Consider the following 13323-nt stretch of genomic DNA (forward strand, 5'->3'; position numbering starts at 1 on the left):
ACCGACAAAAGATTTATAAATGTGCTGAAAGAATGTAACAATAAACTGGTTTTACCTTAGTTCTTCTTACTTGCTTCTCCTATACAATATATGTTTAGAAGCCAAACCTGTAGCTTTTTTTTTTCTTTAAGGATAAGGCTGGCCTACTTATACCTATTTCAGCAATGTGCTGTAAAGTAGCTGGAATCTGCACCTCTGCAACAAATCTCCCTTGCTGAAGCACTTGCCAAACCAACCGCGGTAACTGTCACAAAGGGTCTGCTCTAGCAACTGGAAGTGGACACACACACACACACACACACACGTTGGGCGTATGTTCCTTGCTTTGGTAATTGCTGTGGTTGGCTAGATTTGGGAAAATGATTGGCGTGAGCCTGGCAGTTGATGGTGGTAGATCTCAACAAAGAGGAAGTTTCAACCAACCTTAATATTATTTTTCAAACAAAAAGTCTCATATAAAGAGAGTTCAGAAGGAGTGACTTTTTCACCTTGGCAAGATGCTAGTCACCTTGGTACGCATAAATACGTGTGCCATCGCATGTTCCATTCCCTAGAGACAGCTTGGTTCTTCTCCAATGTCTCCTCTGATTTTACTGCCAGTTTTCATTTGAATCCACTAGGGAACGGGAAGGTACTGTTTGTGATTCTTGGCCAGGAACTGCTTGATTCTAAGTCTTGTGAGAAGACACTGCAAGGCTAGGAGTCACACACACCATGACGGTGAAGGAAGTGAGAGCTCACCAGCCTTATTTTGACATGAAAATATGAATTTATCAACCTAAAAATTTTGATTTGGACTTATATTTTGGTATTTGATAAACCTCAGGAGGAAAGAATCTTATTATATTAAGTACCTTGATTTTTCAATTTATTGTTAGCTGGGCCTAAGTGGCCACCATTATAATCTCTTTACTGCAGACTCAACATCAGTTAAAAGGAACATGGAGTTTAAACAGGGCAGTTAGTTAAGCCAGCCTAAGACAAGTGTCACATTAAAAGTCTCCTTTCTTCAATTGGGCCATACATGTTTGAAAAGTAGTTTGCTGGCTGCCTGGACTGGATCTCCAGAACAGTACTATGTAAGATGCCACCGATTACCTTGAATGGCAAAGTGACTGGAATTTGAAGAAACACTGGGACAGTGGAAGCAATTTTAGGAGATTCTTGAGTGGACTGCCTATAAACTCCAGACCTATGAAAATATGTACTACAATACACCTAAATGCTACATACAATCCATGGATATTATGAAGTAATAAACAGTCTTATAATGATACCATATTAGTAACAATCTTTTCTTGGACAGTACATGCAGACATGAGGGAAACTGCAGGACTTTCCCAGTTACAATCCTAACATCAACTGAACCTAATCATGAAGTATCAATTGGGTATGGCCATGCCCTTTGTGAATCTATGTGGTTTCTTAGGCCTGGAGTCTTTTTGGAATATTTGTATTTTTAGGAAGACAGTTACTCTTTTGAAAAATTGTACAGGCTATATCCAGAATTCAGCTTGAAGGGAAAAATTAAATAATTTTGCAAGGATTATACCCATCTACAAAATAAAATTTAAGTAGTTCTGGTGCAAAACAATTCCCCATAACGGAACTGACCATCAAACTTGAGCTGATTAACAGTGCTTCTCAAACTTTAACTCCATCTTAACAAGATCTTCTGTATACATAATTCTCACTTAGCAAATGTGGCAGGAGATCTGAGATTCTGCATTTCTACCAAGTTCCCAGATTATGCTATTGCTGTTAGTCTATGGACTACACTGAATAACAAGGTGATAGAGGACAGAGGGTCATTAGATCCCAGACAGAATTCAGAGGTATGATAAAAGAATAGCAAACTTGGCAGAAATCTCACCCAACCATTAAAGAAAATTTATACCCAAGACCTGCTTACAAATCTGTACTCTTTGTCCATAAGGCTAAATCAAAAGCCCACTGCAGAGATTCTAATGAGATACCCTCGAGTTTTGCAATTTAAGATGCAACCCAGCCATCATTTTTGCTTCAAATTAAAATACAGGCTTACTGCAATTCCAGCCATCATTCCAAAAATTATTTTGTAAATACACTAAGTTATTCCAAGGTTATTCTAGAATGGGCAACAACGACAAAGAAAAAAATGGATTTAGGATGCTGTGCTGGAGAGAGTAACAAGGGGAGTAAAATCATATGATAAAGGAGGTATCATATATCATTAAAGGAGGGAATAAGTGTGGTTAGACAATTGTTTAGTTTCTTAGCAAAAAAACAAAACAAAAACAAAAAACAAAACAAAACAAAAAGAAGAAAGAAGAGAATATTTATTAAATCCAGGTATGAAGATTAAATTTAGGAGAATTGGACAAAACAAAAGAGAGAAAGTAATAGCTGGCTGACTCACGCACTCAATTTCTCTTCTCTGTGTATGTGTATACATCTGTCTTTTAAATTTAAAAAATAACATTAAAAAAACAGCCAGGAAATATTTATATTAATTATGACAAATTAATAAGAAAAACACTCAAATTAATACCTCAAACCTAGAAAATCCTTTTCAAAAGACAACAGAACTGTGTGTTTAGAATTTCTGGGATCGCAGAAGATTGGAATTAGAAGGACCTGCCTCTCCAGATCAGCCATTTCATTCCTGTGACCTCACCTTCTTGGTTGGATACAGACTCATTCAGTTAGTGGGCAAAAAAAAAAAATAAGTTTCAGGAGAAAGGGACATTTTTGACAGGAACAAAAAAATTCTTGAGGACTTAAAGCACAGATAATATTTTTTAATAGTCTAACGTGGATCACATGATTAAAGAATTAAATGAATTATAATTATAAATTTATTTAGCTGCTACTTTCCTATTTCCAACCATTACAACAAACAGCAGTTTTTGCACAGTTTCAACCTGGCAAATGTGCAAACTCACTGGGTGCAGCTTCTGAATCTCATCTATTAATAACATTAACCTGGAGTTTCCCAAAACGTAGGGAGAATCCATACTCCAACATCAGAAGATAATTTGGAATACATAAACATGAATAAAATGGTACCATAGTTTCGACCAAGAGAGAGCTATCTTAAGACTTAGAAGAACAATAGATGGTAGAAATTTGAAAGATGGTAGGAACTCTTTTCTGGTTTACTGTATTTATTTTTGGGTTACCTTCTATTTGTGGCAATTAATATCGAGTTCCTATTTATGGTAGTACTTCAGTTTCCTTTTAAAATAAATGTAAGGAAAAAAATGAGTCAATTAAAAATTCTTTTACAGTAAAATATTAAGAAAATCACAGTATAGACAGTTCATGGATATGGAAAAAAACAAAAACAACAAAACAAAAAACAGTAAATCTGGCCAAAATAATGAAGGTGGCACTTAAATGACTGCATGTTCCTAAATAGAAAACTTACTTATGGACAAAGAATATTAGTTCTAACAGGAAACCAAATTTGTTCTGAAATGAATACATTTTTATTGAATGTGTCTTGTGATTCAGAAAGTCCTCTGATATCAAGAGCAAGCAATCTAAAATGAATATGCTTTTTCCTTTTAAATAATCTTAAGACTTCAATCTTAAAATATTTCTCTAAATTCAATGTTTCTTGTTAAAAAAAATTGTTTCTGCTTAAAAGAAATATTTGCAGGTTAAGTTCTTGCATTTAGTTCTCTAATCTTCTAAATTCCAGGAAAGGAATTTTTTTAAAAAGTTTATTAATACCTTTCTAATAAAAGCAATACATAGTCATTATAGAAAATTTGGAAGATACAGAAAGCAAAAAGAAAATATTTGCCCATAGTCCTACCACATAAGAGAGAATACAGCTTTCTACTTAGATATTTTTCTATTTTTTTCCCTGAAATTATAGTTTGTATTTTGCTGCTTGTTTCACAACCACAACATAAATATTATCAGGCAAAGCATTATTGAACTCAAGGAGACTTCCATCCTTCTCACTCTCAGCTGATGAAATCCTATCATTGCACTTAGGAAACAGAAGCATTTGGACAGGAATTCTCTTACCTCAGCAACACCAGATCTTCTTTGTCTGTATCTATCTTTGCTCCTCTTACAAGTTTAGAATGGAAGAACCATTTTACCTCCCATCAATTCTTCTACTGTGCTCTGACTCTCATCCCCTTTGCATTCTCAAGTGAACACCTCTCTCCTCGTAGTGGTTTAGTCTCATCAACATATATTCTAGTCTCTCACATTAAACCAACACAAATAACAAGAACCTAAGCCCCTTACCATATCCCTTTTCAGCTACCAACCCATTTCTCAACCCCTTTGCTCATTATCACAGCAATTTTCAGAGTTGTCTAGACTGTGTCCCTGTGTTTATCTTCCTCATCTCCCTTCCTCTTTTCCAAGTACTGCAACCTGGCATCTACTCCACTACTCCATTGTATCAGTTTGTGGCAGACTGAATCATGTTCCCCACAAAGACATGTTCAAGTCCTAACCCCAGGTCCTATGGATATGAACTCATTCACAGGTCTTTGAAGATCTTATCTGGATAAGGCCAAATTGAATCAGTGTGGGTCTTAATCCAATATGGCTGAAGCCCTTATAAGCAGAGGAAATTTGGATGAAGTCAGTGAAAAGAAACCAAAGGAGAGAGAGACCGTCATGTGATAGAAGCAGAGCTGCATCTCCACACCAAAGAATGCCAAGATTGCCAGCAAGCTACTACTGGAACCACCAAACTCCAGGAGAAAGCATGGCTTTGCAACACCTTGATGTTGGACTTATAGCTTTGAAAAATTTGAGACAACAAATTCCTGTTGTTTAAGCCAACCAATTTGTAATATCTGACACAGTAGCCCTTTAAAACTAACACAAAGCTCTTATCAAAAATCAATGACCTTTCAGTGGAAGAACTGCAGGACAATAATGGTATTAAGACTTACAAAACCAAAGAGCAAAATGTGAGAAGTCCTGCATTATCAGTAGTTACTTTAAATGTAAATGGGTTAAACTCTCCAGGCAAAAGGCAGAGATTGGCAGAATGGATAAAAAAACTTGACCCAACTATATGCTGCTTACAAGAGACTTGCCTTAAATTCAGACATAAGTAGGTTGAAAATGAAAGGACAGAAAAAATATTCCATGCAAATAGAAGCCCAAAGAGAGCTGGGGTGGTTATACTAATATCAGACAAAGTAGCCATTAAGTCAAAAAATGTTAAAAGGGAGGACACTATATATATTAATAAAAGGGTTGAGGCATCAAGACACTATAGCATTTGTAAACATACATACACTTAACAGAGCCCCAAAATATATGAAGCAAACACTGAGATTTGAAGGGGGAAAAACAGTTCTATATAAATTAATTAATCTACTTTCAATAATGGATAGGATAACTAGATGGAAGACCAATAAGGAAACTGAGGACTTGAACAATACTATAAACTTACTAGACCTAACAGATATAAATATAGAACACTTCATCTAAAAACAGAATATACATTCTTCTCAAGTGTAAATGGATCATTCTCTAGGAAAAAAAATCAATGACGTCCAGTATGTCTTCATGTTATTCCATCTCTCACTGCCACTTGTAACAAATTGACTCACCTTCACGAAACACTTCTTCTCTTAGCTTCCCTCCTCCCTCATAGACTATTTTCCTTCTTAATTTCCTTTATTGGTGTAATTTCTACCCAAACTCTCAATCTGAACTATCCATAAGGTAGCCACTAGACACATGAGCACTTGAAATGTGACAAGTTTGAACCAAGATGATTGTGAAGTGCAAATACATATTGGGTTTTGAAAACTTAAAATGAAAAAAGCCTCAGTACAATTTTGAAGTCTTAGTAAGAGTTTGAAGAATTAGTACATGTTGAAAGAATATTTTGGATATATTGGGTTAAATAAAATATATTCTTACTTTCATCTCTTTCATTTTAATTTTTTAACGTGGCTAGTAGAAAATTTAAGACTACATATGTGGATCATATTATAATTCTTTTGGACTATGCTGCTTTAAATGTCAGATGTGTTCTAGGGTTTTGTCTTTCTCCTCCTCCAGCCTTGTCATCATCACTGTTATCAGTACCTTCATACACCCAATGGCTCAAGCTAGAAGTTTAGCTAATCTTTGGTTTCTGTTTCTCTAATTCCTGCCACATTTACTGTATCTGATTCTAAAACAGCCCATGTACATTCACTTCTCCATACCCATGACCACTACCCTAATCCAAGATATCCTCATCTCTCACCTAGTTTTCAGGCTTTTTGCTTTCACTCTTTGTCCCTACTACTTAGTCTCTATAGAGCCAAAATGATCATTTAAAAATATAAATAAGATTATATTGTTCCAATCATTGAAACCCTCTAATGGCTTCCTTTCAGAAAATCCCAACAACCCTGGTTTATGAAGTCCTATGTTACACAGTGCCTGCCACCTTTCTGCCTCATATCTTTCCCTGCCAATTGGGCTCCATCGCTACTGGCCTTTCCATCGGCAAACATTCAAATCACTTCTCGTCTCAGGACCTCTAGGTTAGCAGCTTTTGTCTCAAATGCTTTTCCCCAAATTTGTACATGGTTCTCTTTTTCTTTTCATTCAGATCCTAATTTATCATCACATCTTCAGAGATACCTTCCCTGATGAGTCTTCTCTATTTTAATTCCTTTCATAATACTTTTTGCTATCTGATTTTCCCATTGCCTTATGTACTGTTTGTCCTCCACCACTGCAATGTAGCTTTCATGAAAGCAGAAACTCCTTGAAAAGGATTGAATTATGTCACTCCCCAAAAGATATGTTCAAGTCCTAACTCCTGGACTTGTGAATGTGATCTAATTTCCAACTGGAATCTGTGAAGATGCTATTAGCTGAAATGAGGCCAAACTGGATTACAGTGGGCCTTCATAAATAGTTGGAACTAAAATATTTGTTGAATGCATGAAATATACTGAAAAGCCCTGTGGATCAGGAAAAATCATGCCATTTAATTGTTTTTAAGTTTTATTAACCTACGACGTCACAGCTGCTGATGTATAACCATAGATTTTTTTCTCTTATCAATTTCTTGAAGTGGGAAAAGTTGTAGGCTAGCCACATAAATCACCAAAGAAAAGGGGGGATCTAGTTAGGGTTTAGTCAAGCACCATCTTAGCTCAGGCCACTACCACTTGTTACCTGAAAGACTGCAATAGCAGTCCTTACTGGTTTCCTTGACTCTAGTCTAACAACCTCTCTAATCTTCTCCACAAGGCAGGAAATTTAATCAGGTTAACTCCTGCGTTTTAAACCCTTCAGTAATTTAAAGGCATGGAATACTAGGCTTCCCCCCACAACCCCCATGAATCGGCCCCACCAATCTTTCCAGCCTCAATTTTATCATTCTGACCCTCTAAACAGATTGACAAAAATCTAAGCTCCAAAGATACCAAACTATTTACCTGGAGTTCCTTGAATTGCTCCATGTTATTGCTCACCTCAGAGAGGCAATTTCGCCAAGCATAAGATGATATCATCTTGGGGCCCAAAAACATAGAAAGTAGTATTTCAGACAGTGGGAGGGTCCACAAGGCAGTGTTCCCAGATGAGACAGAATTCCTGGTGGGCCAAATAGGCAAGTGGAGACTGATCTAACAGTTCAGGAATTACAACTAGATGAACCCATGTTAAAACTAAGCCCTATATGTTAGATTAGTTTGCAGAAATTCAACCCTGCCCATTATGGTTTCTAGTTTCTTCTTTGGGATATGTGTAAAGGAGTTCAAGAGACCTTCTTCAAGTGGCTCTGTTTTTCTTTCTTACTCTCTCTTTAAAAGACGGTAGTTTGTAATGAAATAGATTTAGGCAAGTTCCTGAATTATTGCAGTCCCTAAAATTCTAGTCAACCCCTAATGATTTGAAGGATTTACAAGGGCTGTTTCTCCACACAGTATTAATCTAACAAATAAACTGCCTGCAACTAAAAACTGTTGGAAAGAATCCCAATTATATTAATTTAACAGACTCATTGGAATCTGGTACCAGGAATGTAGTAACAAAATCTGCCCCACTTGTTATATAAGTAAGAAAACAGAAGTTGAGGAAGTCAGGAAAGATTTGATTTCATTTGGAAATTACAGGAAAAAAAACAGGATTTTAGAGGAGGTATATATGTAAATCAAAATTCAAAAGGTAGATTTAAAACTCACAAAGTATCAAAATTACTAACCATTCTATAAGCACTCCTTTCAAGACGTTGACCATCTTTTCCCACTCAGAAGGTGCAGATGACCTTAAGAATGCTAATAAAAGGGATAAGGTGACAAAATTAAAAAAAAAAACAAAACATCAATTTGAATATACTTTGAGGATCTGCCTCATTTCAAATATTTAATGTCTACACTTAAGTCCATGAAAGATATAGGGCTAACATTAAGACATACAGACATTCTGATCTTTTAACAAGATTAAAACGAGTCTCTGGGTTCAATAATGCATAAATTTTACTTGCAAACAAATTTCTACCCGATGTCAATTAATCTTAATGAAAGCAATAGGCATAACCCCACAACAGTGTGCCCAACCCAGGTTTAAAACATGTCCATTATTTGAAAGATTTCCTTTCCCATCCAGGAGTATAACAGCTAAAATCCTGGAAGGCAGGAATTACAGAATGGTAATTCTGACAGGTGCCTTAAAAACTTTATAATAATAAGTCCAGCCATCTCATTTCACAGCTAGCGAAAAGACTAAGCAGTAGCTCCAGGCCAGAAAAAAAAAAAAACAAAAAAACGTACAAAAGGTACAAGCCAGGCCTTTCACCAACTCATGTCCCTCAAGGATTTGCACTTGAAGGAAACCTCCAGCGTATGCCAATTAAACCCGTGAAGTTCTTCACCTGGGCACACAGCACTGCATGCCCCCAAAATCTGTAACACTACAAGACAGTCCTCAGTGAAGGCGGTCCGAACTTGTCAGAAAAGACTCAGAGAGGGTGGGGACCCGCCCAGTAACCCAGGACGTGGAGAGCAGATTCCTGAGTCTTTTCCCCAACTCCTTTCATTTTTCGGAACCCTCCGTCTCCCACGGACTCCACTCTACCCTCGAATTCCCAGGCCCGTTACGTACCTCTGCCCACAGACTCAGCCGAACCCCGGTGACCGAGTGCGACTGCGCCAGCAACGTGTCACGTCACCACGCTCTTGTGGGCGGAGCGCTCTGGCGGGAGGCAGCGCGAAGACCTGGCCCATAGGGCGGAGGCGGAGTCACGTGCTACCCGCGGCCAGGGAGGAGGGTGGTGGCTGGGACCCGCGGAGAAGGTGGGTTCCGCGCCTTCCCTCCTCACCTCACGGACTGGATGCCCGAGTGAGCGGTTGGGGGCGGGCAGAGTCCGCGTTCCGGCAGGTAGGAGGAGGATGGGCCTGAGCTTGTGGGGGCGGGCACGGAGGGCAGAGGCCGGGAGCAGACCCAGTGTGCGGGTCCAGACAGACGGCAGTCATCGGCCGCAGGGCGCGAGCGCCTCTCTCCGGACCTCGGGAACCTGGCTCTTCTCTCCCACTAGCTGCCCTTCTCTGGTTCCCTTCCGAGGTCCGGACTAAAAACACCTGCCGGTATCATAAGCCCGGACTCAGAAGTCAGGAAAAGATGTTGACAAGGAGGAGGAGACAATTTTATCATTCATATCTGAGTCTTCCGTACTACAGCGTCTTCCTCACTCTCTGACCCCAGTGATGGAATAGCTTGAACTCGATAACGGTAATTTTAAGGTGAAAGACGCCAGAAGGTTCTAAAATTAATTCCTTCCCCGAATTATCATCTGTGTCTGAGCGCTCTAATGGTTTTCTTTTTACCAGCTGAGGTAAGAGGTTCTTGCTTTCTGCCTTAGGTTAAATTATGCTTCCCCCAGTTAAGCTCGTAAGATCGTTTAGGATCTTTTAGGAACCTAGCTTTTCCGTTTCTTCTCTTTCTAGCCCTCAAATCTTTTTTCTCCCGTTGGTTTCCATATCATCACTTGCTCTTTTTAAAATTTGCTTTTTCTTCTTATATACATTCACTTCCTTGATCATCTCATCAATTCCATTGTATTGAACAGCCAATATTGAGCTCCAGGAGCTGGTCTTACGCCTGCATTTTTAATATACTGTGAGCAGTCTAAATTTTCAGCCTCTCAAATTGAACTGGTTCTCATCTCTCACTCTCACTTGAAAAGTCTGTGTTTCTCTGAATCATCTAGATTTAAAACCTCCATTCGTTTATTCAACAAATATTTTTGTGCACCTCATGTGCATTAAATATTCTAGACGCTGTGGATACAATGGTAAACAAGTAACTACTTTTAGTGGGGGAAGAGAGACACCAAACAAATCAGTTAACAAGAAGGTATCAGGTGGTACTGTGTTACAAAGTAATGAGAAGAGCTTCTTTGGCTAGAGGATGTCAGAAATGGCCTTCAATTCAGGGAAGTTGCTGAATGCAGAAATAACTTCTGTAGCTCTGTACACCAGCAATAACTAGTGATTTTAATAACAGAAAAAGATATAATTCATAACAGCAGTCAAAACTAAAGGTATCTAGGAATATATAAAACTAAAGGTTGGATGGGAAGAGGATGGAAAGACTCAATATCTTAAAACTGTCAGTTTTCACCAATTTTAAAAATTTAATGCAATTCCAGTTAAAATCACTGTTTTTCATGGAACTTGATAGGCTAAAACTTAAACCTAAAATTCCTATGGAAAAGCAAAAGAGCAAAAATATGTCAATTTTGAAGTAGAAAAATAAAGTCTCTCCCTACCAAATATCAAAGCTTAATATAAAGCTATAATAATTACGATAGTATGGCATTGCTTCTTGGATAGTAAGTAGACCAACTGAACAGAAGAGGGAGCCTGAAACACACCTACGTACATATGGGAGCTTAGTAAGTCACTAAGTGGTGTTATAAGGCTGGGAGAAAACATAAACTAGTCAGTAAATGGTGCTGAGATGTGTGGTATCCATGAGGAATAAATACAAAGTTAGATTCCTTCTTCACACATTCACAACAGTAATTTCCAGAGGGAATAAAGATCTAAATGTGAAAGACATATTTGTAAGATGCTTAGAAAAAATATATAGGAGCTGTAATATATCTGGGAAGGATTTCTTAAGATACAAAAAAGGGCCATTGAGGATACTATTGCTGTTACTCCAAATGAGAGATGCCAGTGGCTGTAACTAGAATAGCAGTGAAAATGGAGAAAGTGAATGGATTTGGGATGTGTTTTGATAGCTGAGTCATGATTTGGATATGGAGGGAGGGGAAAACAAGGAATCAAGGGCAACACTGAAGTTTTTTCCTTGAGCTACTAGGTAGAAGGTGGTACCCTTTGGATGGTGGAGATGGGTAGGATTAGAAAAAGGATGAGTTTGGGAAGAAAAGTCAAAAATTCTGTTTTGGACAGTTAAGTTTGAAAGGTCTGTAGAGCATCCAAGTGGAGATGTTAATGTAGCTGTTACATATTAGTCCTGAAAGATTATGCCTGGAGGTACAACTTGGGGATCATTTTTTTTAATTAAAAATTTATTAATGCTGATCTGGAGAAGTAATCACATTTACCAGAATTTGAGATAATGTAACTAGTTTACTAACTAAAATTTGAGTTGCTTTGATTAATCTGAGGCAGGTGCTACTTAGCAATAAATTAGTTGACAGGGAAGCAAACAGGAACATTGAGAGATCTGAGATCAAGCCACTAAGTGTTAAACTAGGTTGGAACTTTAACATTAAAATACTTTGCTCCTAATCTATATTAATTAATATATAATTAATTTATATATAGTATATAATAAATTATAAAATTAATTATATAATTTATTAATATAAACTAATCTATATTTAATGTTAAAATATTTTGCTCCTAAACTATATTAATACATAGTCATTATTATCTAGGAAAAGCCTTATTATTGAGAAATGGAAAGGGCTGGATACAAGGGAAAGATGGGTGATACAGTCTTTATTTAGTTATCCATGTTCCCAGCTATAATTCAGGGTTCTTAATAATAAGAATGAAGGGGAGAATGAATATTTAGTTTCAGTCTGGTTTCTTCTCCAACCAGGACAATGAAGCTACCATTATAAGGTCTCAGTGACCTCCCTATTGCTAAATTTAATGGAAGTGCTTGTACCTTTGTCTTATTTGAATATTTGTTTTATTTGGTACTCATAATTCCTCCCTTTTTACTTTGTGTCCTTTTTTTTAGGTTAATATAATAGTTTTTTTTTTTTCATTTTTATTGTGAAATATAACGTGTATACAAAAATGTGATAAGTTTCAAAGTTTGGCCTAACAAGTAGCTATAGGGCAAATTTCAAAGCATGTTATGTATTACAGTTGTACCATGTCAGTTATTTCCTTCTAGCTATTCTGGTATTCTAGAAACTAATATATATATGCATTTATATAAAGATTTGTTATTTGTAATCCTTTGTTAAATCCTACCTTGTCAGTTGCTACCCCGTCTCTCTCGTTTGATCACTTTCTCAGTCTTCAGGGATATCTGGGCAGTGACCACCCTAACTTGTTCATATGGAGAAGGGGTGTCGACATTATGGGGAAGGTGGATGCATCTGGTTGCTGTTCTTGGAGAGGCTATTGCCCCTGGGTTTTGGTACTTATGTGGCACAGGAACACTCTGGGGGATTTAAGTTTCTGAAAATCAAACTTCACAATTTGTTTTCTACTCTGATTAGATTCAAAGGCACTAATGACTCCATTTCCAGTAATCAAAATGGCACTGACAGTCCATGGCAAGATTTGGCATTGGAGATGTGCAAAATAGCACCATTTGCTTCTCCTAACCATACTCTTGTATGAAGCAAGGCTCTGGGTGAGTGTTTTCAACACCTTCACAGAGTTTTGCGGAGTTAAGAAGTATAGTGATGTTGGCTGGTTGCTCTTAGATATGCTGGATAAAGTTAGAAAGGGACGAGCTAAAGGTTTCAAATTTGAAATTAAGTCACTGTATGACAGATGTAAAGGTTTCTATGTGTGTCTTGAAAGAAAATCTTATTTCCTTTGGCTGCAGACTTGAAATTTCTGAAAACCAGACCCAGAGTTTCATTGCTTGAGTAGCAGCTTTACAACATAAACTAAAATCTCAACCTCGCAGGGTATCTGCTCTTAAAGTAAAGGCAATGATTGGAAAAGAATGGGATCCTGAAACTTGGGATGGGAGCATATGCATTGTTAATAATGGTAGTGAGGACATTGGAATCCTGGATTCTGCTGAGTCACTGTTAGATATACCTGTAGTGGTCTGCCCAGAGGAAGCAGCCCCCCCACCTCCAGTCTGCTCTAAGGAGCCTGCCATCCAACCTCCACCTAA

At 37.6% G+C, this 13323-nt stretch overlaps 1 protein-coding gene across 1 annotated transcript in view; it reads right to left on the reverse strand.

The window, feature by feature from the left end:
• GTF2H5 (general transcription factor IIH subunit 5) overlaps window positions 1-9138 on the reverse strand; it is a 30330-nt gene extending 21192 nt beyond the window's left edge. Inside the window, exons 1-2 of the mRNA XM_037820578.1 lie at window positions 9082-9138; window positions 8183-8255 (exon numbers count right to left, since the gene is read on the reverse strand). Of these exons, the coding sequence (XP_037676506.1) occupies window positions 8183-8217 (35 nt within the window). The 5' untranslated portion in view covers window positions 8218-8255; window positions 9082-9138. The remainder of the gene's footprint in view (window positions 1-8182; window positions 8256-9081) is intronic.
• Between the last annotated feature and the right edge of the window lie 4185 nt (window positions 9139-13323).

The sequence above is a fragment of the Choloepus didactylus genome, chromosome 2 (genome assembly GCF_015220235.1).
Source record: "Choloepus didactylus isolate mChoDid1 chromosome 2, mChoDid1.pri, whole genome shotgun sequence".
In the NCBI taxonomy this organism is placed as follows: Eukaryota; Metazoa; Chordata; class Mammalia; order Pilosa; family Megalonychidae; genus Choloepus; species Choloepus didactylus.